Below are 26812 nucleotides of genomic sequence, written 5' to 3' on the forward strand. Positions count from 1 at the left end.
GCATTTCATGTAAAAACATGCACCTGGAAATGGGTGGGTAGGTAGGAGGGTGGATGATGCAGGGTGTGTGCGAATGAGGTCAGCTGGTCAACTCCTTCCTGTGTCATGACCTATAGTCTGCCCAGGAACTAAGTAAGGTATAAGTAATGGATATTATTTTGAAATATCCATGAAGACAGAGAGGTAAGTGTCTGTAGAATTAATGGAAAGCGTTGATATTTTTGCAAAAGAAGTACATTAATGTAGCACCCTGATGGTTAGGCAGGGTTGCTAGTAAATTTACCTGCCAGGTATGTTTGCCTTGACCAATTGATAGGAGATCAATTGATTGCACCCTAATTCTGGAATTGCTGCACTTCTCTCTTCTGTCATTAGATGGCCGGGTGTCTGGTGACATTAGATAAGACAAGGGCATTGCAAGGACAGATTAGGAATATATGGGGTATCTCAGCCAATGGGCAGGGATCTTCTTGGGTCCCTTGCCCTGCTGCGAGAGCCTATTTATTTGGGTGAGGTCAGGCGATCGGGGTTCGGTACCACCTGGACGGCTGTCTGGGTGGACGTGTGTTATACTGCCCCAGGCTGCTAGGCCAGATTCTGAGGCCTATCTGAGGCTGTCTGCGGGCCTATCCAGAAGCAAGGGAGCAGGGTAGGGTTGGGATTGTGGCTTGCAGTCCAACCAGAAGTGCCGGTTCTGCCGTCCGGAGAACCTTTCATGGTCGGAGGTAGAGGGGAAGCTGTCGCCACTAAGGGACCATCCACCTTATTACCAGGGACCACTGTGAGTAGCTGAAGCAAGTACCAGAGCAGTATTCTCGTCAACTGGGGACGGTGAAGAATTGGGAAACTTCAGCGGGTGTCAAGGCAGGTACCCAGCCAGCGGAGGTGACACTTGCAGAGCATTCCCGTGTGTCAAGCCAGGGACCGAGCAGGCCAGTGGGCTGAAGCTTGGGCAGTATCTGTGAGTGCCAAGCTAGGGACCCAGCAGGGACACGGGGTTGACGCTTGAGGAAGATACTCAGTGAGAAGGTCAGAAGAGCTTAGGAGATCCAGTGGCAGTGGATCAGCAAGTCTAGTGAGAGAGACTGGGAGCTCAGTGGAGTGAAGATCTACCAGTGATTGTAGAGGAAGTACAGAAGTTTGTTACAACTTGTGTTAGAAACTGTTATAAGACTGTGCCATAGGAGACAGCGTGTCTACACATGCAGATGTGGTGTCCAGCTGGTTGCCTTTCCCTGCATGGCTGTCTACCTATAGAAGTCTCGGAGTCTGCTAATTACCATTGCAACTACTTAAGGGTGTCCTGGCCCTAAACCCTCTCTCCCACAGTTCTGTTAAAGAGAAAATAAATCTCTTTGCATTCAAGAAGTGTCTGGCGCCCATGTATCTACCTTGCATTACACCCACTATGCCTTGTAACCCTTTCTACACAAAAAGATGTCAGCTGTCCCTAACTCTGGAGGTTCTCATTAGACCAAAGGGGACCCAGGACCTTGCTAAAATGCTATATTGGTACATGTGGAGCTGGAATTTAGAAAAAAGGTAAACAACAGTAAACTTCTCCTTTAACAAAGTAACCTTGGAAAATAAATGTAATCATATTGTTAGATCTTCCTGGGCTGATGAGGTCATGGTTCTTTGGTAATAATGCACAGGAGCCCAGAACAAAAACTTGGCATTGCAGTTTCCTTTCCATTGCCTGTTACTCTATTATTTCTAATATCAGGTAGAGAAGCGGAAATGAATAAAATACACTGCAGCAGCCAAATCTATCATAATGACAAGCACAGAGATGAACCCGTACAAAATTATTTCTTAGATCCCTGGGACAGAGGCCAGCCACAAAGGCATGTAATGTTTATGGAGACCGTCATAACCTGACATATTTCATAAAATGTCATTACTTGGGGTTCAGTAAAGGGGAATATTACGTAATTCATCAGCAGAACCATCCTCGGAAGTTACTTTATTATATCCAGACCGCTATATAGCTAACCATTCTGACTAGCCTGCAGAAAGGATCAACAAATCATGAACTAAACTTTGAGTTTACTGTAAAATGAATGTGTAAGAAATCTTAAAGCTGAAACTCTGGGTAGATAGAAAACACACAAATCAGCATGGCTTTGTATACCTTAAAGCAGAGTTCCACCCATTTAACTCGGCTCGGAGGGAACGGCATGGGTGGCCGTTCCTTCAGAGCGCATGCTGGCTACATATAATGTAAATATCTCCTAAACAATGCACGTTTAGGAGATATTTTCACTACCTATAGGTAAGCCTTATTATAGGCTTACCTATAGGTAAAAGTCAGTAGAGGATGTTTACTTCCTCTTTTAATACAACCTTTTTTCAAACAGGGTGCCTTGAAGCTTCTTCAGGGGTGCCTTGGCAAAATGCCTAAAAAATGATCAAAAATTGTATACAAGCCAGCTGGTGGATCAAGCCTGCCTTTTAGTTACACAAAGCCACAGGTTTTCACTATACACCATTACAACTTTCTAGACAATGGCATCCTAACAACCAATGACGTAATCAGTTAATAAGGAGGATGTCTGTTGCCTCCGCAGCATCCCTGTTTGACCCTCCTGTGCCCCTCTCCCTCAGCACTTGGGTGACATTAGCTGACTGATGGAGAGAAACTGGTGGAGAATAGAAACATTGGAATACTAGTCAGTACCAGTGTGCAAAAGTGTATTTGCTGTGGGAGAATAAATCACCTCTAACATTGGGTGTCCTACGTGTGGATGTTGCTGCATTGTGTAAAGCTATAGTATAGTTTTTACATTTTAGAATGGGGTGCCTCGAGACTGTTAAAACATTTTTAAAGGTTGTCTATAATTTTTAAGGGTGCCTTGACTAAAAAAAAAAGGTTGAGAAACACTGCCTTAAATCATTATTATTATTTTTTTAATGCAAGCAGTGTAAGGCCCCTTTCACACGAACGGACCGTTCAGGTCTGCCTGTCAGTTTTGTCGGCGGACCTGAACGGGCGCTCAATGCTAGTCTATGGAGTGACGGATGTCAGTGGTGACATGTCCGCTGACATCCGACCCGGTCCAATCCGCTAAAATCAGACGGATGGCGATGTGTTCGCATCCGTCTGACGGATCGGGTGAGGTCTGATGAAAACGGACATGCTGTCCGTTTTCATCTGATCTCTCCATAGTAACCAGCGGCACTCGACAAGCCCCTCCCCATTCAGTGAGCAGAGAGGGACCTGTCATCCGCCAACTCAGCGGAGATCAACGGAGAGATCTCCCGCTGAGCTGGCGAACAGAGGCGGACTCCTTGGTAGCGGATCCGCCTCATGTGAATGAGATATGGTATGATATGGTATTAGCCTCTTACAGTCCCTGTACAGCAGTGCACAGAATTGGGTAGGGAGACGCAGCACATAATGCCAAACAGTTGTGCTGCAGTGCAAGTTGGCAGGTGTAGAGCTGAGTGACAGTGTAGGCAGGTTGAAGTTCTGACTGCCCGTTTACACTGCTAAGAGCTAAGAGTTAAGCGTGTTCCTGGGTTTTCTGTTTGGTGGGGCCCGGAAATGCAGGAGCTGGAATGCTGCCATGCTGTCATCAGAGTCTTGAGGACCAGAGAATTGTCAAAATTGGAGTTTAACGCACTATGGACTCATCCAATTATGGACTTAACCTAAGCAGGTATGCTGGGGCAGCCACAAGCCTGAGTTAGGGACTAGGGATGTTAGGGAAATGTCTTCACTGGATTTGATATGGTATTAGCCTCTTACAGTCCCTGTACAGCAGTGCACAGAATTGGGTAGGGAGACGCAGCACATAATGCCAAACAGTTGTGCTGCAGTGCAAGTTGGCAGGTGTAGAGCTCAGTGACAGCGTAGGCAGGTTGAAGTTCTGACTGCCCGTTTACACTGCTAAGAGCTGAGAGTTAAGTGTGTTCCTGGGTTTTCTGTTTGGTGGGTTTTGCTGGGTCTGGCCCACTGGTTCTGTGTGACATGAAAGAAATGGAGCGGCCGCACCTGAGAGAGAAAGCCTGAGCCTAAAAAAAGTAAAGAGAATAAGGGACAGCTGGAGTCAGATGGGGCCTGGAAATACAGGAGATGGAATGCTGCCATGCTGTCATCAGAGTCTTGAGGACCAGAGAATTGTCAAAATTGGAGTTTAACGCACTATGGACTCATCCAATTATGGACGTAACCTAAGCAGGTATGCCGGGGCAGCCACAAGCCTGACTTAGGGACTAGGGATATTAGGGAAATGTCTTCACTTTATTTTGAACTGTTACCTGTAATTGTCATCATGTTAATTTATTCTTCAGTAAAACTTTTTGAAAATTTGTCCTTGCCTGGTCTTAAGTTACTAAAGGGGTGCAATGTAAGTAACCAATACATATAGTCACTAAGTACATTGGGGTATTAAGACATCAGTACAAGAGTAAATATAGTGTTAAGATACAAGTGGTTACCAATGGTAACAAAGGTTTCTTTAGCAGCCTGTCGTTAAGCGTGTACATGTGGCAGGTAAGATAGCCTCTTGCAGTGAAGGAGATGTTGTCAGCACTTTAACCGTGATCCATCAGCAGTGATCCATCTCCCATAGCAACAGGAGCAGGTCTGCACTGCCAAGGTCCTCAGCCTGTACACAGGTACAGAAGAGAAAGTTAAGTGAAGTGCACATATGAAGTTCACATTGGGTGCACGGTGGCCCCCCATACCATTACTGGGAGTAAGGTAGCAGTGTTACACTGGACAGATGGAGAGGGCATTGGCTCGGCGTGTCCCTCCTAAATGCACAAGTAACCCTGGGGATTCTAACTATATCCAGAGAGCTTACTAGAGTTCGTTCACGTTTGTCATCTACTGGGTTGTAAGCATAGCTCAAGTAAAGGTACACCATGTGCAGATCAGTGACCTTGTACAAAGTGCCTAGAAGAACCCACCCTGGGGTAGGCCTCTCATGTGACCCTTGCTTGGCGCCAAACAGGGAGGGAAATATGGAGGACGTGACAACCACCCTGTCACCTTGACCTGCACCACAGACAGAATAGCTCTTCAGTCTACTGCTTCTCTTCTCACTGCCAAGTCAGTGTTACTGAACTGTGATGTAAAGGGAATGCTGCTGGCTCTGGTGTAAAAGGAAATGCTGATGTAAGGGGGTCTCTGGTCCACAGAGCTCTCCTTTACATCACAGTCTACAGAGTTTCCCTTTACATTACAGTCCACAAAGTTGTCTCTTACATCAGGGTCCACAGATTTCCCCTTTACATCATAGTCTGTAGGGTTCCCCCTTACAAGTAAGGGAAAGCTCTGCAGACCCTGGTGTAAAGGGGAACACTGTGGACCCTGATGTAAAGGGGAAGCCTGCAAACCATGATGTAAAGGTGAACTCTGAGGTAAGGGGGTCTTTGGTCACCAGAGCTTCCCCCTTACACTAGAGTCCACAGAGTTTTCCCTTACATCAGAATCTGCATGATTCCCCCTTTAAGTGCAAGGGGGAATTCTGCGAACCTTGATGTAAAGGATAACCCTGATGTAAAGAGGAATGCTGCAGACCATGATGAACTGCTAAACATAGGCTAAGTGTTCCCAGGTTCCAGGTCGTGCCAACTGAGGTCCTCGGGGAGAAAGGATGACCAGTATAGAATTGTGGGTTTTGAATTCCAAAAGGGCTTATTCACATGGGCGTATAATATGCAACATTCAGATTCCTTATGTATATGGATGTGAATGCAGCAGCAGTGGCGGCCCATCCATTAGGGGTGCATGGGCGCCGCCCCCCCATCCATGCATCTGGGCCTCTGATCTACATGCAGGGCGCCAGACGCATGAATTCCAATGGGGGATCTAATTTTTTTTTGAAGCATGTGATTAGAGCCAGAGGCTCTAATACGCTTCAAAAAGAGATGGACTCGGGGTGCTCCCTGGCTCTGACAGGGAAGGGAGGAGGAGGGGAGATCAGAGGCACCCATAAGGTGAGGAGGCTGTCCATCTCCCGGGGGGGGGGGGGGGGGGAGGGGGTTGCTGGTGTTCCAGCATTGATGTCTGTCTCCGGAGGGCCTTGTCTCCTGCCAAGGGAGGGTGGTCTTGGTTTGACGCCCCCCCGAATTATTGAGCACCAGCCGCAGCAGTATTGTATGCTATAAGCCCGATCACACAGCTCCATTTGGGTCTGTAACATTTAGCTGCATAAACCAAAACAATCAAAGTCTGTGCCTACAGTCCCATTTCTGACCATATTTTACGCTGGTCACATGCAAACGTTTACATGCACACTGCACAAATGGACATTTCCATGTCAGGGGTAGATGTAAACATAAACAATGTGTAGGCAGCAGCTCAGGTGCAAAATGGTCTTTAATCATTCTGAATGATTGAACGGCAAGGTCATTTTGTGCCGCTGCTGCCTACACATTGTTGATATTTCAGACTTTTCAAGTCTCCCGCAACTCACGGGAGACTCCCGCATTTGACGGCAGGCTCACGGACACCCGCGAGGGCGGCACGATCTCCCGGCTGTCAGCCGCAGCAGCCCGAGCCGCCCCCTCCTCCCAGCCAGGGGAGGCAGTGGCATTGCTATGGGGATTGATTGTGCCAAGGTAGGTGCGCAGTACAGGACTTCCTATGTGTCCCAGACTGTTACTCCACCCTCCTACCGCAGCTCCCCCAATCACTGAGCGCCCCGCCCTCTGCCAGTCCAGCTCAGAGAGAGTTAGGAACCCGGGACAGCCAATGGGAGGTGAGCAGCAGCGGGAGGAGTGAGTCCAGGAGCGAGTGAGAGAGCCCATTTGTTGTTTCCGCTGCCCTGATGTAAAGGGGAACTCTTCAGACTCCGATGATGGGGGAAGGGGGGTTCGCGAAACGCCGCGTGGCCCCACCTCCCTGAAATGGGGTTGCCACCTCCCTGAAATGAGTTTTTGCAGGTTGGGATGTCTGATATTTACATTTCCCCCTGAATGAGTCCCTCAATAGACAGCAGCGGTGCAGACTTAGCTTGTCCTTCAGTCATTTAAAATGATATCATTCTGAGCCGCCGACGGCTAGTGAATGACTTATTTGATATATTCAGGGCTAAATTTAAACATTAACAAGAAGTTTGTACAGCTGTTAAATAAGACATAACACAAGCAAATACAGCTCTGAAGATGCTGCCTCTACAAGCTTTATTAGATAAAACTGGGCACCTTCACTAAAAATAAGTGCAAACAACATTTACATTATGGGATCTCAAGTATACATGTATATTCCATATTCTGCAAAACAGTTTTGTGAAGAATTTCATCTTTTGCATTGTATCCCTGCACATTATTGTCCTGCTGCCCTCTGCTGGATGACTCAGTTTAAGAAAACACATGCAGCTGTATTTAGTTTGTTTTATTCTACCCCAGCCTTTCTCACCCCTTTTATCATGGAGGAACCCTTAAAGGAACCTTCATGTTTCAGGGAACCCTTTCCAATTATTATTAGTATATCTACAGCTCACAGTCCATTACTGTGGTGGTCAGTGGGATGTTTCTTACATTGGTGCTTAGTGGGACGAATGTTAACTTATAGATAGCTAAAAAAACATTGGTGTTAGTGGTTACAAATGTTAGCGGTAGAGATTGTTCTCCTAGGCAGAGTTGCTCCTAGCAACTTCTGGAGAAACCCTAGGTTTTCAGGCAGGGGTGGCTGGTCCATAAGGAGCGCAGGGGCGCCGCCCCCCCTAATCTCTATGCGTTGGCCCCTAATATCCATGTGGGGCACCGGACGCATAGAGTTCTATGAGGTTGTTTTTTTTTTTTTGAAGCACAGACTCTAATTGGCTTCAAAAAGCCCACCCACTTGTGACATTAGCGAATCAATATTCGCTATTGTCTTCCTGTTTCTCCGGATTGGCTGGGAGGAGAAGCCAGGGAAGCCGCCCACTACCTGGATGGGGTAAGTGCGGGGCTGACGAGTGGGCGTGGGGTATGTTTGCCACCCCCCCCTCCAAAAATGGAGCACCAGCCGCCACTGGTTTCATGGAACCTTGGTTGAAAAAGGCTGCTCTACCTACTAAAAATGAAGGGAAAACATTGATACTGTAGAGAAGCCTTTCTTAACCAGGGTTTCTCCAGAGGTTGCTAGTGGTTCCTTGAGTAAGGAATAATTTCTGCCACTAAAATAGGTTGCTACTGAAACCAATGATCTTTTATCTATGATAAATTATTTCCACTGACCAAAAGTATAAGGAACATTCTTTTCCTTGACCATCACACTAAAGTACAGTGAGCTGTAGATGCATCAATTTTTAGCAGGGGTTGAGGGGTAGCAGTGGTCCCTGAGACTGGAACATTATTTCAAGGGTTCCTAAATCTAAAAAGTTTCAGACTGCTGTTGCAGAGGGTTTTTGAGGACCAGCTGGGATTTCTACTCTCAGGACTACCTATGGTACAATGCCTAAGTATAAGCGTGACTGGCCCCTTCAAAGTTCTCAATTTCACACTCTCAGTTGCAAAACTACAATGAAAGCTAAGTCAAGAAGAACAGCTACAGCACCAAAATTGCTACTCAATTACGTCAGCGTTATCATTGAGGCTGGCTTTACACCTTTGCATTGCAGTAACTCGCAGTACATTTCATTTATTTAGTAATGCATCCCAAAGCATAAGTACAGTGGTGATAGACCTGCATCGTAGTGCACCACACACATGCTATGTGTTGTGGAGCACTGCATTAAAAAAAGGCCCAGATTGGGCTTTGGTTTTTAGTTCCACTTGGTTTGGTTTTCTAAAGGAATGGGCAACATTAACTAAATCCACATTGATGTGCAAAATACTGAGCGTTAACATGTGTGCAGTAATGTGTGCAGTAATGCATCGCAATGTAGCAGCCAGGTATAAATGGGGCCCTCCATTAATAGATCCTATATGTGTTCAGCGCATGGTCCACTTGGCTGCTTTCTTTGTTGTAGCAGTATTTCTTCTTATTTGGCAACTATTTTAAAATGTAGACAATATTCTCATCTAAATCTGTGCAGATCTGTGACAACAGAAGTATAAGCATCTACAATGACAGATAGGGAACTTACATCCTAAAAGAGGAGAGGCCAGAAATGGCAGCCTAAAAACATTTTCCCATGATGGGTGTACTTTAAAGTGGAACTAGTAATGCACCATGTGTGAGATCCCTCGTCGGTGCTGACATCTTCACTCTGAGGTTGATTTACTAAAACCGGAGAGTGCAAAATTTGATGCATCTCTGCATGGTAGCCCATCAGCTTTTAACATCAGATTGTTCAACTAAGCTTTGAGAAAAAAAAAACCTGGAAGCTGATTGGTTTCTATGCAGAGCTACATCAGATTTTACACTCTCCAGTTTTAGTAAATCAACCCCTCTGTCTTCTTCCAGGATTGGCGTCTTGATTGGCCGACATGACATAACTCCTGCACATGCACACAGAAGTACATTTATCCCAGCACCAAGGATGAACACTGAGTCATCCATGTGCAACTTGGTGTACATCTAGATGAAGAGAAACTGGCCGGCAGAAAAGTAGCTTTTACATACACAATCTCTTCTGAAATAAAAGCCTACCTGCCAGAAATTTCTCAAGTTAGGACTATAGTTCTGCTTTAAAGTGATATATATGGCCTCATGCCTATGGCTCCACTGCCCCCAGTTTGTGAAAGCAGAAAAGTGAGAGGAGCGGTACTGGAACGAGAAGCAGTGCTGGTGTGGTGTCACCACATCAGGGGGGTAAGACAGACATAGCTCCCAACTGTCCCTGATTTTGTGTCCCTCTTTCTTCCTCAATTGTCCCTCATGTTGGTCTGATCTATAGAGTTGTATATAAAATGCATTATTTATCTTTCAAAAAATATTTCCCAGTGCTAAACCTTTCATCCAATTTCTAAATTGCTGCATTTGTAAATTTTAAAAGCCAATATAAAAGGAATAGTAGTGGTAAAAAAAAAAGCCCTTGTGAATTTAATTAACTTTTTTTGATTACTTCTCCTTTAAGGAGGTGTGGCAGTGGGCATGTCTTATGCCTACATACATTTGCTAGTAGGTGTCCCTCATTCCCATCTCAAATTGTTGGGAGGTATGCGACAGGTAGTGGGGTGTTTTTTACCCTAATGCAGAGAATGCATTAAGGTAAAAATCATTTGAACTTTAAAACCATTTTAAGTCTGCTTGTAACTGCAAAGTCCATACCCAAAACCCTACTGAAAAAAATGACATATTAAACTGCAATTGACTGTCCAAGATACATTCTTAAATGAATCGCATTAGGTACGCTCTAGGGCTCCTCAACACACAGATGCAAATCCCCTGTACATTGCAGTGCACTGAATTGTAAAAAATAGTGCATGTTGCTTTCTTGTGTGATGAGGTACAATCACAGCCCAATCAAAATGAATGAGCTGCCTAGCGCAACACGCTTCAGCACTTGAAAATTCAAGGCATAGAAAAAAACAATGACCCATGGGAGCAAGCTACCATCTCCTATCACCTTTCTGTCATAAGCTCTAGATAATGTCGCCTGTGCACATATTCATGCCAGACCATACCAGAAAAACAACTTAACGGACAGGTAGTTGAGTCACAATGATGTATACTACAATCTAGTCTAAGCTTCAGTTTAGATCTACATGGCATACTGTATGTTGTATTTCTTGAGTCAACAACATGCAGCTCACTTCTACCAACATGTGCCTAAAATTGGCCATACACTGATCGAAATGCGTCCGGTTCAGGAAGGACCAACTGAATTTCGATTAGGGTGTGGCCATCATAGCTTAACAGAAATCGATCACTTGAATGACTTCTGTCGAAGGGACATGCTAGAAAACATTTGTCGAACAACAGCTGCAGTCAATCACCTGCAACCACTGATCAGTGTATTCTGCCACTGAAGAGGTCCCACTGTCAAAAGACATTGCCCTGGTAGAGGAAAATTACTCCATCCACCTTGTTTGTTCAATGGACGATTCTGTTCAGAATGAATAAAACGAAACACTAAAGACTGAGGATTGACTGTGAGCAAACATGGCTCTTCTATCTGATTCTAGTCTATGTAACTGCAAAACTCAACTGAATGTGTGTGTATATACAGATAAAGTGCACCACCAGAGCCAGATTATCTACAAGGCAACCTAGAAACAGATGGATGTGCAAGGAGCCAAGCTACAACCCTTATGCTCCTGCAGGAAACCAGGGGTACAGTGTAGGCTGGTCAAGCCTGTGAGCCCATCTGTCACTTCACATGCAGTTGGTGTCTGAAGGAGCTTGGCCACGCCATTACATAAAACATAGATGGGGCGTCTTCTCTGTACCTATTGCAATCCTCATTAATGTCAATGGAAGAGATGGGGGGAAGGTGGGCAAAGCCACTATGTAAAGTGTTGAACAAACTGATAGTGCTATACAAATTCTTTATAATAATAATGATAATAATAATACCACGTTTAGGACCCCATTTTCCCTTAATCTGACCAAAAATGAATGCTAAATTTGGTAGCCCTGTGGTCTATGCATGTTGTGCTGCCGAGATTATGCCTGAGCCTTAGTGACACATCCCTGGCTCTCTGTTTTCCCATATCCTATTTCCCTATCCCGTCTTATCATTATACAACAGATGATGCCGTCTGCCAGTTAGCATTATGAAATTAATGTATAGGAGGTAACAGCTGGTTCCAAAACACCAAAATTATGATTGATTTGACTGTGAAGATGAACTCAAGGTAAACAACTGAATACATAGATACAATGCATATAAGGGAGCTGCTTTTTTGCATTTTCTATATAAGATTTTTTTATTTTTCTCAACAACATTGGACATATACAGTCCACATACAACAATGTCAATGGCAAAAACCAAGGTGACTGTAATAGATTTAAGCATAAATAGGAGGGTAAAGAAGGGTTTGGAAGAGATGTGCCAGGCAGAAGAAGGCACTGGCCCCAACCTTCAAGGTGAGTCAAAGTCAAAGGATTGACTGCCAAGCCTGAAAAGTGGTGAGGAGACCAGTGAAGGACCAAGGTAATTAATGTTCAACCAGACAGAATTTGCTTGCATTTCTCTGTGCAGGAGTATACAATCCAGAAAAACTTGTACTGTTGCTATTACTGCATACATACCTTTCACAAAGATTATCAAATCTTCCCATGCATCTGATCAGGGCTGCTTTTAGAAATCACAGGGCTCTATACAGCCTACCTGACAGGGCCCCCTTCCCGAGGCCGAAAGTGACTGAGGACATGGATTTATCAGTTCATTTTCTCTGTAAAAATGCCTCAGCTGCACAGATGAACGAATAGGAGGTGCTCCGAGGCTTCCTGCTCATTCCCTAACTGAAGCATAGTAAATACAGTGTACACAGGAGTGATTGGTAACGATCGCTCACTGCGTTCATTTAGGAATGGAAGGTGCCAGTAAATTACATATTTATTGGCCCCTTCCACCGCTCTCCATCCTGAAACATCCCCTGTGTGCCCGCAGCAGCTTCCGGCAGGAGAGGAGGGAAGCCGGCAGCACTGCGGGGGAAAGAGGCACACAGTGGGGCCCGGACAACAGATGGAAGGGGCGCATATGCTCGAACCAATCCCCCTGCAGTACAACCGGAGGAAGCAAGAAGAGGAGAAGCTGGCAGCGCTGCAAGGGGAGGCAGAAGAGGATTGGTGTCTGCAATAGGACAATACACCTGGACCTCCTGCTCAGCAGGTGCCCGGGTCACCCTTTTGAACTGATGGGGTATGGGCCCAGTACAGGAGGGCTGGCTGTACTGCCTTATCAGTGGCCCTGCATCCGATGTCTTCAATTTGGCGGAACCACTGTTATAGCAATGGTGGGGGAGTAGGGTTGCCACCTTTTCTTCAAGCCAAACCCGAACACTTTAGTGGCCTGGGACACCTTTGGGTGCCCCAAGGAGAGTAGTAATGTGGTGCGCATAGCGTGCCGGAGCGAAAAGTGGGTGTGGTCAAATTGCTCTTGATGACATCATCGCCCTGCCCCCCAGTGATGCCGAACCTGCCCCCAGACAGCCGCCCGCAGCTCCTAGACACCAACAGATTTGCGTGTGACTATTTAGGTTACTTGGGGAGCCAAAATAGAGGTTACTTGGGGAGCTTAAATAAAAGATTAAAAAGTGTTTTATTACCTTGAAACCACAAGCGGCAGGATCAGCATTTTCAGCATCCGCATGAGAAGTTCCCCAGGAAATTGAAAGTAACTAATCTCCTGTAAGAAACAGTACACAGAGTCCATTAGGATCACACAGCATTGCATTTTTGGCTGCAATTGGCTAAACAACTGGAAAACGTGATTTCGTTGTAAAATATTATACACTATAAATGGCTTCACATAAAAAAATAAAATAAAATGTTTTTTTTTTTTTTTTTACAAAAAACTGATTTTTATAAAGATCTGAAGGGGGTGCTACATTTGGAACCCCAGTCAGAGTTTATTACTCTCAGTGTTCCTGCTGGAAGGAGTATTGAACTTGTATTAGATCAGAACCAGAACCAAGGTCTGGTATTTTTATATCTGCCCCTGGTCAAATGAATATAGAGCATGCATGCTAAAGCAACTCACGCTGACACTTAGTTCAGAGTAAAATTACTTTCTGTTTTAATATTTCCTCTTTTCAAGACTTATATACCATTTCGTTAAGATTAAGATACATCAGATAAGGCTGGCGCAGGCAAACCACAAAAAAAACACAAAATATATATATATTGTGACAAAAAATATAAGCTTTAGCTGGGTCATCCATATGAGGAAGTAGCTATGTTCTTGCAATGTTCTTGCTTCTTTTGAAATGTCGGTGTTAACTTTTGAGTGTATTTTCGGAAGAGGTGCGATTGAAATAAGCAAATGCTGATATATGTCAGGCATATAAAGCATTATAAAGCATAAAGCATGTACTTACATATTTAGGAATAGACATTTCATCATGATATTCCAACCACATCCATTACAAACTCTCCACAGTAACAACTTGACAGCAGTTGCTGACCAGCAATGGCAAGTTGTTACACCACGTACAGTGGTCAATACTGGTTCTAATATAAATCTGTGACGTCTCGGCTTTTTATCCTGAGTTTTATCCTGTGTTCAGCCTTGAGGAAAGGGGAACGGTGTTGCCCTAAATGCATATGGTATTTTTATATGAGGTTTTTTTATCAACAAATAAAATTATCTTGGACTCTAGCAAAATTGCCCGCTTGGGACTTTCACGCAGTCAAAATTTAATATAACAGGCCTTCAAACATTGAATAGCTCTGATAATGCCATATGCAAATCCCCCATCTCAGATTCATGCACCCAAGAATATACAAAAATATTCATCAAAAAGGTACACATAACAGCCCCTTATGATTATTTTTGTATATTCTTGGGTGCATGAATCTGAGATGGGGGAATTGCATATGGCATTATCAGAGCCATTCAATGTTTTTTAACATATGATGTCTTCTTTAAAAAATTATTTGAACAATAAAAATACTCTTTTATATTAATAAAGGTCTGTTATATTACATTTTGACTGCGTGAAAGTCCCAAGCGGGCAATTTTGCTAGAGTCCAAGATAATTTTATGCAATCCCTCATATGCAAATCCCCCATCTCTGGTTTCATGCACCCAAGAATATACAAAAATAATGATCAAAAAAGTACATATAACAGACCCTTATGATTATTTTTGTACATTCTTGGGTGCATGAATCCGAGATGGGGGATTTGCATGGCATTTACAGAGCCATTCAAAGTTTTTTAACATTTATATGATGTCTTCTTTAGCCTAGGATCACATTGGAGCGATTTGTCATGCGATTTGAGAGATCAAATCGCATGACAAGTCGCAGCCTATTGGAGGCAATGGCACTGTTCCAATCGGTGCGACACCGATTTTAAGGTGCCGCACCGATTTGCAAAAGTAGTTCCTGCAGTACTTTTGCCGATTTCAGGTGCGACTTTAATAGACATCAAGTAAAGTAGCGCAATTTCAAAGTAGCATCAATGTGAACCAGGGCTTAAAGCGGAACTTCAGTCATTTTTCATCTTTCCATCTATTAAATCTTCTGTCCTGTTTTAACTTTGGATAGCCCTAGCCCTCTTTCCCACAGTTCTGTTAAGAGAAAATAAATCTCTTTACATTCATGAAGTGTCTGGCGCCCATTAATCTCCCTTACATTGCACCCACCATGCCTCATAACCGACTCTACACAGAAGGATGTCAGCTGTCCCTAACTCTGGAGGTCACCATTAGGCCTGGAGAGGCCCGGAACTCGGCTACATATTAATGTTACTATGTTGTGGTATGCTGCAGTAGCTTGTGTTGTCTGCTATTGTAACACTGCATTGGAGTGCCATTCAAAATAAAAGGCATTGCAATGCACCACCAACAATGAGTGTTGACATGTGTTGTAGTGATGCAGTAAATTGCTCATTTTAACTACTTGCCTACCAGGCTAATTCTGACACTTCTCTCCTACATGTAAAATCATTTTTGTGCTAGAAATTAAATTTATATATTTTGTAAGCAGAGGCCCTAGAGAAAAAAATGGTGGGAGTTGTCATTTTTTATGTCACACGGTATTTGCGCAACATTTTTTGCAAATGCAAATTTTTGGGAAAAAAATACACTTTAATGAATTTGAGTGAACATATACACAATATAATACCTACTTTTTGGGGTAAAACATAAAAGATGATGTTACGCTGAGTAAATAGGTACCTAATATGTCATGCTTTAAAATTGCTCATATCGTCAAACTATAGTACCTTAAAATCTCCATAGGCAACGCTTTAAAAGCCTTTACAGGCTAACAGTTTAGAGCTACACAGAAGGTCTGGTGCTATAATTATTGCTCTCACTCTGACATTCGTGATGATACCTCATGTATGGTGCAATTACCATTTACATTTGAACACGAGCATGGTCGGATAGGGACGCGTTACAGTTTTTTCTTAATTATTATTATTTATTTTATACTGTCCGTTTTCTTTTCATTTTTTATTAACTTTATTGCTATCACAAGGGATGAACAACATGGGCCATGACAGGCCCTTTTTTTTGGAGAGAACAGGGGTCTATTAGACCCCAGATCTCCCTTCGGGCCTCCAATGCAGCCAATCAGAGGCAGATTGGTCTGATGGCCTGCTTTCTTGGCCATTAATGGCCAGGTAAACAAACAACCATCATCGCTCCCAGTTTCTAGAATGTCAGTTGTTCTCTCTCTGTTTACTGACGGAGATACTGCTGGTCAGCGCAGTCCTAGAGTCCGAGATGGGACAGGAGAGCCCAGGAAAGTCGGCAGCAGGGCACCCCTTTCCACCTGTAAAAGTGATTGCGTGGCTGCATAGCCACTTGGATCACATCTACAGAAAACAGCATCGCTGGCTGTAACATTTGATACATGCAGGCATCATCCCGGTATAACCACTTAAACCCCATGTTGTCATATGAGGGCCACCCAGGAGAAAGTGGTTAAAAATCTTGTGTCTATGCTTTCTTTTTGCCCATTACATATGCAGGCTCTGCTTCCAGCTACACAGTGGTTGTGCTTTACTGCTCTTTCTCACAATACAGGTCTATGGGTTTGTAAATATTTCATTTCCTGTGTTGTTGAAATCTTATCTTAGCAACAATACATTGTATGGCCAAACGTGTGAACACCTCTCCAGAATAGTACAATCAGGTGCTAAAAATCAGGTCCATACAGACACATAGCTCCCAACTGTCCCTGATTTGGAGGGACTGTCCATGATTTGGAGCAACGTCCCTCTGTCCCTCTTTCCACCTCAATTGTCCCTCCTTTTGGTCTGATCTATATAGTTGTATATAAAATGCACTTTTTATCTTTCAAAAAGTGTTTCCCAGTGCTAAACCTTTCATCCAATTTCTACATTGCTGCATTTGTACATTTTAAAAGCCAATATAAAGGAATAGCAGTGGTAAAAAAAAGTACTTGTGGATTTAATTAACCTTTTTTTGGTTAATTCTCTTTTAAGGGGGTGTGGCAGGGGGCGTGTCCTCTGCCAAGATACATTTGTTAGTAGGTGTCCCTCATTCCCATCTCAAAATGTTGGGAGGTATGCAGGTATGCAGACATGTTTGACCGGTTTGGTGTGGAGGAACTCAAGTGGCCTGCACAGAGCCCCAAACCCCTATTGAATACCTTTGAATAAATTAAAAATGTTGGTTGAGAACCACAACTTGTTCAACAGCATTATTTGACTTTACAAATGCTCTTTTGGATGAATGGACAAACATTCCCACAAACCCACCTAAAAATCTTGCAGAAATTCTTCCCAGGAACAGTGGAGGCTTTTCCATGGTTTTGAAATGGTATTTTCTACAAGCTCGTATAGGTGTAATGGTAAGATGTCCACAAACTACCATAGAGGGGTTGAATCACTAAAGGCAAATAGTTTGTTTATTTTGCAAGGGAAATTGCATTTTTAAAGAGAATTGCCCCAAAGCTTAGTGTGAATGTGGTGAAATTTAACCTTGCAAAGATTGCCTAATCCCATGCCAGGAAAATACATTAAAAAACAGTATTTTTGTTTGCACATCATTGGATTATGCATCAGAGCTTCCCCTCATTCACTAAGCTCAGGGGAAAGCGCCTTTGCAAAATGAACAGCCTATTATCACCCCCATAGTGTAAAAGAGTAATTGCATTGAGAGGTCCCTCTAGTGGCTAATCTAGAAATCTCTACATTTAGTACAACAACAAAAATATTTAAAAGCAAGATTATAAAAATGTTAAAGTCAATTAAAAATGTATTGAGTTGGCCCATCCTATAACAGCTTCAACTCTCCTGGGAAGGCTGTACACAAGGTTTAGGAGTGAGTCTATGGGAATGTTTAACCATTCTTCCAATACTTTTGACAATATAGTGTATATATATATATATATATATATATACAGTATACTGTATATCTGTATATCAGTCAAAGCCGATGTAAATCCTAACTACTTTTTTGCATCTCATTGGTGCTTCATCTTCTGCATCCACTTTTCAGCCACCTCCTGTCTACATGCAATCCAGCGATGGTTCACGCCATTTCTCAGTAAGGATTTTGGTGGTGGCAACAGAGGACCATGCCTGTGTAATGCGTTAAAATAGCCACTTGCAGTTTACATTGTGGGATGGCAACACAGGGGCCTAATTGAAAGATAGGAACAGATAGGAAGATAGGAACAGAATGTTGTCACCCTCTAGCAGGAAGTGTCTGAACGAGGACTTTTATTGAAAGATCTACAGGTATTATTTCAATAAAAACTGAAGATTTAAAGTTTATATGAGATTATAGAGAGATTGTGGTGACATATATTTGAAGAAAAATGTCATAACTGATGATGTAAATGTAAAGCTTGTTCAACAACACTTTGCACTGGTAATTATATGAGAACGTCTACACCCATGAAAGTATAATACTGACCTGCTCGGTGAGCCTCCTGGTCCTGAGGAAAAATCCCAAGAGACATCCCACAATAACAGACAGTACGGAAAGAATAAGCAGCCCATTCCTTTTGCACACATCTTTGGCTCTGGCCAGTACAGCATCCAGGGCCCCTGCCATGGTGTCCTTACAGCTTCCAGGGGAGGATCAGCGTCCCACAGAGGGACTGCGCCGCTCTGTGACAAGCCAACTCACGTTCCGCAGAGATCAGATCAAAGCTAGCGCAGGCTGGCCAACCCGCAAGGTCACCCCTCACCCATAAGCCACACAGCCTGCAGCTGGCATTACTGTCCCAAATTAATACCCCCAATCCTATTACTGACTTCATCATTAGGAGCCTGGGAGGAGATTAGGGAGCTCGGGATAATTTGAAAAGAATATGAATGCACAAAAATAAAGGAGACAAGACAAGAGAAACATAAAAGGAAAGCAGATTTTTATTTGAAACAGGAAAAGCAAAAGACGAAAATAAGAAAATCACACATATTTATATTAATAATTGCTATTGTGCTCACATTGCGCTGTAACACACAGCAGATCTATCATATTGCAGACAGCTGAGCTTCAAAAAGAAAACTCTCCCTTTAACCTTTTATTTCCAAAGTCTGTTTAATGTATGATGATGTGTCACACAGGCTATGCTGCCTTATAAGACTAACTTATAATTTTTGTAAGATTCTAAAAGATTTGATACCTCAGGATGACAAAACATTGTATTTTGTTTTATGTAATTCGTATAATTGCAGGCTGATTGGCTGTTTTTTTTTTTGCTTTTAGACTGTCCCGTACTATGACTGGTTGCTTGTATTGATAACATTTGTAGAAAATGGCTTTTGGTGGATAATGGATTTTCCAACAAACTGGAAAATCATTTTGACCGATAATTTAACATTCTTATCAATTGCTAGCTATTGTTTTGTACCATGACTAGTATGTTATTATTATTATGTAGCTTAGAAATGCTCAAATATGGCAACAGGGGCAGTGTGCAAGCAGATTCAAATCCACTACATTCACTGTCCATTTTTCAGCAGTTTATAAACCCAATCCTGTGGAATACAAAGAACACACAATTGGTGTACAAAAATGGCGAATAATGGCTGTTTTTTATTATTATTATTATTATTATACAGGATTTATACAGCGCCGATAGTTTACGCAACGCTTTACAACATTAGGGCAGACAGTACAAGTACAATACAATTCAATACAGGAGGAATCAGAGAGCCCTGCTCGTTAGAGCTTACCAACGCTGTATCCTGGCCTAGGCCGACAAGGCCCAGGCTTAGGGCAGCACTTTGCAGGGGGCAGCACGGAAAGAGTCTCCGACAGCTTGCGCTACACTGTTAGTGTAGCACCAGTCTTATTGGGTGGACTGGGCTGAGAGGCAAATTAGTCTAGCACCCCCATAAAGCGGCTGCCCTGCTTCCGGTATGCGGGCGGCCGGCATTCCACAACTGCAGGGGGGGTCCTCTCCATAAAATTATCAGAAATTTGTGTTTAAAGTAGAACTATAGGCAGCACTTTTTTTTTCATTTTGGATAACCCCTGTCAGTTTATTTTTTACCATCCCTGTCCCATTGCAGAGATTTCGCTTCACTTCCTGCCCCATAGCCAAACAGGAAGTAAGAGGAAATCTATGCAAATTAAGGGAATCCATCCCCCCCCCCCCCCCGGCCCTCAAAACCAGTGTCCCCACTCGAAAATTTCAGGGCGGGTCCTAAACATCAAGGGGCATGGCCTTGACAGGGAGGGGTGGGTCATATTTAAGGAGGTGCATGAGTTTAGTCAGGCCTAGGGCAGCACAAAACCTAAATACATTACTGGAGCTTACAATCTACTTAACCACTTCAGCCCCAGAAGATTTTACTCCCTTCCTGACCAGAGCACTTTTTGTGATTCAGCACCGCGTCGCTTTAACTGACAACTGTGCGGTCGTGCGACGTTGCACCCCAACAAAATTGACGTCCTTTTTTAAAATAGAGCTTTCTTTTGGTGGTATTTGATCACTTCTGCGGTTTTTATTTTTTGCGCTAGAAACAAAAAAAGAGCGACAATTTTGAAAAAAAAAATGCATTATTTTTTACTTTTTGTTATAATAAATATCCCCAAAAAATATATAAAAAATTATTTTTTTCCTCAGGTTAAGCCGATATGTATTCTTTTACATATTTTTGGTAAAAAAAATCACAATAAGCGTATATTGATTGGTTTGCGCAAAAGTTATAGCGTCTACAAAATAGGGGATAGTTTTATGGCATTTTTATTATTATTTTTTTTATATTAGTAATGACGACGATTTGCGATTTTTATAGTGACTGCGACATTATGGCGGACACATCGGACACTTTTGACACTATTTTGGGAGCATTGTCATTTATACAGTGATCAGTGCTATAAAAATGCACTGATTACTGTATAAATTACACTGACAGGGAAGGGGTTACACACTAGGGGGCGATCAAGGGGTTAGGTGTGTCCTAGGGAGTGATTCCAACTGGGGGGGGTGGGCTTCAACTCACATGATAGCGATCACTGCTCCCGATCACAGGAAGAAGTGATCTCTGTCATGTCACAAGGCAGAACGGGGAAATGCCTTGTTTATAATCGCCGGGACATAGGTGGACATCGAGTCCGCGGGTCCCACGGGCGCGGTCACGTTGTAAGCGGCGTGCCTGCTAGCCCCGCCAATTAAAGGAGACGTGCAGGTAAGCCCATTTGCCCACCGCTGCCATTGTGCCGACATATATCGGCGTGCGGCGGTCGGCAAGTGGTTGTTAAGGTAGTGCACACTGCCAGCCCCTCTGCTAGGATTATATTATGTATATACTGCATGCCATTTTCTAAAATTCTTCTTATAAATACAGTTTTTCTTATTCCCGATCAGCGGTCATGTGACCGCCCGGCGCTGTCTTTCTCTGCTGTATGTATTCCATATACATAGCTGAGCTCTCCCTATGAGGTCTGCCGGACCACAATCCAAGGTCCCCAACTCACATTCATACACTAGGGACAATATTGGACAGAAGCCAATTAACCTACCAGCATGTCTTTGGAGTGTGGGAGGAAACCAAAGTACCCAGAGGAAACCCACGCATGCACAGGGAGAACATGCAAACTCCAGGCAGGTAGTGTCATGGTTGGGATTTGAACCAGCGATGCTTTTTACTGCTAGGCGAGAGTGCTACCCACTACACCACTGTGCCACCCTAACTTTAGAGGGAAAGCTCAGCCCCTCCCTCTGTAATACATACAGCTGAGAAAGACAGCGCCGGGCAGTCACGTGACCGCTGATCGGGGATAAGAAGAAACGTATTTATAAGAAGAATTTTAGAAAATGCCATATAGTATATACATTATTTAATCCTATCAGAGGGGCTGGCAGTGATTGGGAGCAGTAATATGTGATAGAAGGGGAGGGGAAGGGGCAGCTCACATACAGAGATGACAGGCAGAGAGGGGAGGGGGGAGGAGGACACAGGAGCAGCGAGGAGAGCTGCAGATAGCAGGCTGTGGATGACAGAGGCACGTAAACTGACCACAGTGTCAGGCTCAGCAGCCATGATACACCGTGGTCAGTTTACATAGGGGAGGGAAACTGGCAGGATCAACCAGGTATTACAGGTGTTACAGGGGGTCAAATTACACAGCACAAGTACTGTGCTGTATAAAATGCTTTAAATAAACTGTATCAATATTTTTTTTTTTTGGGTTAACAAATGCTTTAAAGTGATTGTTAATAATCACCTTGTAAAACAACCCATTCAGTTTAAAATAAAAATGAAAGGCAAAACATTTTTTTTATAAGTGATCACGTTCCCTCTGTTCTCAGCTGCATAAGAGCTGGGGGGAGGAGAAGCAGCAGCACACTGAGTTTCCTAGTGAATAGCTCTGCAGCAGGGGCATGACCACAGTGTGCTCCGCTGGTTAGCATGGTCAGTTTTTAATAGGAAAGCAAGGGGACTAGCAGGAACACCAGGGATTCCACACAAAGGAAGCAATTCAAAGAGAACAATATACTTTCTCATGCAAGTACATAGTACAGCAGGCACATATCAGGAATATGAAGTGTTGGAGTAACAAATGCTTTAAAGTAAGGTTCCTATTTATTGGATGAAGTAATAATTAAAGGAGAAGTCAAGCCTGAGCTAATTCGGCTGGGACTCTCCTATGGGTCACAGGAGTGGAACCAGTTTGCACTCCTGTGACCCGTTTTAAGCAGAGAGCGTTCTGAAGTCCGCTGTCTGCTGTTGTCACCAAGATCAGTCCAGGCACCGCGTCATCCCGACTCTGGAAGTCTGGATCCGCCAGGTGCCTGGACTGATGGACGTCTCAGCCTCTCAGCGAGCCACTGAGACGGCTGCTCCCTGCCCCTCCACAGCTCAGCGCTCCAATGAGCGTGGAGGAGCAGAGCAGGAGAGCTGCTGACTGACAGGCACCATCTCTCCGCTCGGGAAGTTGAGAGAACCAAGTCATCGGCGTTGTTCAGTGGCTCAGTTCTCAGTGAGGAGGCAGTGGGGGACAGATGCTGCATCCACCTAGGTAGGTATGATTATGGGATCAAAAAAAATCCCATACTTCTCTTTTAAAGTGGTTGTAACCCTTACATTAATGCCGCGTACACACAAGCGGACTTTACGGCAGACTTGGTCCGGCGGACCGGAGTCCGTCGGATAATTCGATCGTGTGTGGGCTACAGCGGACTTTTTTTTCCCAAAAGTTCGACGGACCTAGAAATGAAACATGTTTCAAATCTTTCCGACGGACTTGAGTCCGGTCGAAAAGTCCGCTCATCTGTATGCTAGTCCGACGGACAAAAACCGACGCTAGGGCAGCTATTGGGTACTGGCTATGAACTTCCTTGTTTTAGTCCAGTCGTACGTCATCACGTACGAATCCGTCGGACTTTGGTTGATCGTGTGTAGGCAAGTCCGTTCATTCAGAAAGTCCATTGGAAAGTCCGTCAAAAAGTCCGCCGGACCAAGTCTGCCGTAAAGTCTGCTCGTGTGTACGCGGAATTAGCCAGTGAAGTGACAATTCTCAGGTGATACACAGAGATGAAATAAATCCTCTTACTTAAAGAGGAACTGCAGTCTGCTCACATAATTTGTAATAAAAACATCTTTGCCTTTCTGAAGCTTCCCCCCTACCACTTTGCATATTATTTTATATATACTGTGATTCTGTACTTACCAAATACATACCTCCCAACTTTTTGAGATGGGAATGAGGGACGCCTATCAGCAAAAGTATGCAGGCATAGGACACACCCCTTGCCACGCCCCCTTAAAGAAGAATTATACAAAAAAACAAGATTGGTTAAAGTGCTTTTTTTTACTACAAATATTCCTTTATATTGACTTTTGGAATTTACAAATGCAGCAATTTAGGAATCAGATGAAAGGTTTAGCGCTGGAAAACACTTTTTGATAGATAAAAAGTGCATTTTATATACATCTATATAGATCAGACCAAAATGAGGGACAAATGCGGAGGAATAAGGGACAGAGGGACATTGCTCCAAATCGGGGACAGTCCCTTGAAATCAGGGACAGTTGGGAGCTATGCAAATATGCTGCAGAAATCTCCCTCCACTGAGTCTGGCTGCATCCATTTTAACTGTGGGCAGCTGAAGCTGCTGCCTGTTCACTTCCTGGATTTACACCAACACACAGAGGCACACCTCCAGCTCCGCAGCTCTCATTGTCCCTCTTATGACTCACCCTACCTCCCTTCCTGGCAAACTCTCACAAGAGTGAGAGAGAGAGCTGTGCATGATGTCATAAGCCTAGGCCTTTTACCAGACAAGAAACAGGAAGTGGGCTGTATAAGGAATTTACGGGCAGAAAAAAAATGTTTTACTATCCAAAGTTAAAACAACAAGGGCAGAAGATTTAATAGATGGAAAGATGAAAAAAATGACTGAAGTTTCTATTTAAGTTGTACCAGGTTATCTGCAGCCCTCATTTCTCTACAGCCTTCTAAAACACACAGATCAAAGGCTACTTATCAGCTCCAGCAGGCAGGGGGTGGTAATCAGATGTCACACACTGCATAGCACAGAGAGGACAGCTGAGTGTGATCTTAGACCTGAGTGGAGAGAATGGACACCCCCCTTTCTACTCTACACAGTTTCATAGGGAAACATGAAACGCTGAATCTGTCAATCCCTGTCTGAGGGGGGATGTGGCCATCTCCAGAGATTCTGTGGTGTTGGGATAACCTGTCAGAAGTTACATTTACTTACAAACTCCTTTTATTAGAGACATCTCTGGCACCCTTTGATTTCCTAATGACTGGCCTGGGAGAGAGCTTATCGCCAAATACAAGAATTAAAATCTTGACACTTTCCTACAAATCATCTATTAGTAATAGATACCAGGAACTGGGGTACAAACTAGTCACTCATTGGTACAGAACCCCCAGAGTGCCGGAGTTGTGCTGCCTCACCCAGAGATTTGCTTACTCTATTCTGATCCTGCTCAACCCCACAAGGTTTCAGAACCCAGGTTCATTCTACGGCCCCTTCCACATGAGGCGGATCCGTTTCAGCAGAGTCCGCCAGCTCAGCGGGAGATCTCTCCGCTGATCTCTGCTGAGCCGGTGGATGACAGGTCCGTCTCTGCTCACTGAGTGGGGAGGGGCCTGTTGAGCGCCGCTGAATCCTATTGAGAGATCAGACAAAACGAACAGCATGTCCGTTTTCATCAGATCTCATCTGATCCGATCCGCCAGGACAGATGACGAATGTATCGTCATACGTCTGATTTTAGCGGTTTGGATGACAGCGGACATATCACCGCTGACATCCGTCGCTCCATAGACCTGCATGGAGTGTCCGTTCAAGTCCGCCTAAAAAACTGATAGACCTTCCTTTTTTAAAAATCAAAGATATTTATTAGAAAACAAAATAAACAGAAAAACTTTACAGCTCACAATTAAGGCACAGAGTTTGTCATACATTTCAATTACTATCGCAAGAGGTATATTCATACATTACACTCAGCATCCAATACCAGCTCATATTATGCAGTTCAGGTATATCTTCTAAAGGAACTGATTATTTGTGCGTCACTCAGCACTATATTCTGATTCTTATGCCGCGTACACACGGTCGGACTTTTCGTCTACAAAAGTCCAACGGACGCTGACGGACTAAAGCTGGCTGGTAATCCGATCGTGTGTGGGCTTCTCCGGACTTTCAACGGACTTTTTTAGCCTCAAATCCGACGGACTTTAGATTTGAAGCATGCTTCAAATCTTTACGTCGTAACTACGACGGACCCCGAAGTCCGCTCGTCTGTATGCTAGTCCGACGGACAAAAAAACGACGCATGCTCATAAGCAAAAACTAAACGGAAGCACTCGGTCTAGTAAAACTAGTGTTCGTATTGTAGGTAGCACATTCATCACGCTGCAAAATCTGTGATCGTTGAATGCAGCGCATTTTATTTCTTCTTTACGAAGGCTCTAAAGAACGAAGGTGTTTTGCTGTTCATAATCAGAGTTCTCCCAAACTGATTTCTGGATTCTTTTTCTCTTTGATCTCATGAATGATATAGTATGCATTTTAAAAACAATGTTTCCATACTAATAATACTTTTTCCCCTTTTTTTTTTTTAGGTTTGTAAAGTTAACACAAAGAACCCATTATTATTTTTTTTTTTTATAGTGATTATTTTTTAGTTTTTAGATAAAGTTAACCCAAAGCACCGTTTTTGGTTACGTAAATTTTTTGATTTTCAAGACTTACCACTTGAACATTATTAACATTAGTAATGTATTTTTGGTGTGTTTTTTTTCAAACTCAATGAGATTGTTGTCCCTTGTTAATTTAACATTGTGTGTAAAATCAATGATTTCAAAGAAAACACATAAAGTCTTTTGCTAAACTCAAAAAAGATCCATTTATTCATGGTCAAAATAAAATAAAGAGGAAGTCAACGCTGGAAAAAGTCGGTGTACCAGAAAATTGGGATCTTGCGGAGTCCATATAAGAGGGAGCACAATCTGGTCCAAGAATCCCAGAGATCAACAGCACCAGCAGATGATCTAGATGTCCCCAGACTGTGGTCCTACAACAGCCTGCGTCTTCTGTCAGACCAGACTGAACCCAGGTCATCATTTTCTTCTCTTCCCTGCAGCCTTTCCTCCATGCTGCCCTGCAGCCTTCCCTGTAGCCTTCTTTTGAGGCTGTGGCTCTGGTGTTTCAGTTGTGGCAGGAGGAGGAGGAGGAGGAGGAGGAGGAGGAGGAGGAGGGGGGGCTGCCTCATGTAGTTGGGTGTTTTGTGTTAGCGTGCCCTGCAGCCCCTTATGGATTGTTTCCCCAAATAGGCGCTCACAAATGAGGCGCTGCTCCCTATTCATCTGAAGAAGCCTGCTGGCTAAGTAGCAGCCATAGG

At 43.7% G+C, this 26812-nt stretch overlaps 1 protein-coding gene across 1 annotated transcript in view; it reads right to left on the reverse strand.

Moving 5' to 3' along the window:
* SLC1A7 (solute carrier family 1 member 7) overlaps window positions 1-18656 on the reverse strand; it is a 122126-nt gene extending 103470 nt beyond the window's left edge. Inside the window, exons 1-2 of the mRNA XM_073593514.1 lie at window positions 18390-18656; window positions 13099-13178 (exon numbers count right to left, since the gene is read on the reverse strand). Coding sequence (XP_073449615.1) covers window positions 13099-13178; window positions 18390-18530 — 221 coding nt within the window. The 5' untranslated portion in view covers window positions 18531-18656. The remainder of the gene's footprint in view (window positions 1-13098; window positions 13179-18389) is intronic.
* Window positions 18657-26812: the final 8156 nt, after the last annotated feature.

The sequence above is a fragment of the Aquarana catesbeiana genome, linkage group LG07 (genome assembly GCF_042186555.1).
Source record: "Aquarana catesbeiana isolate 2022-GZ linkage group LG07, ASM4218655v1, whole genome shotgun sequence".
Lineage (NCBI taxonomy): Eukaryota > Metazoa > Chordata > Amphibia > Anura > Ranidae > Aquarana > Aquarana catesbeiana.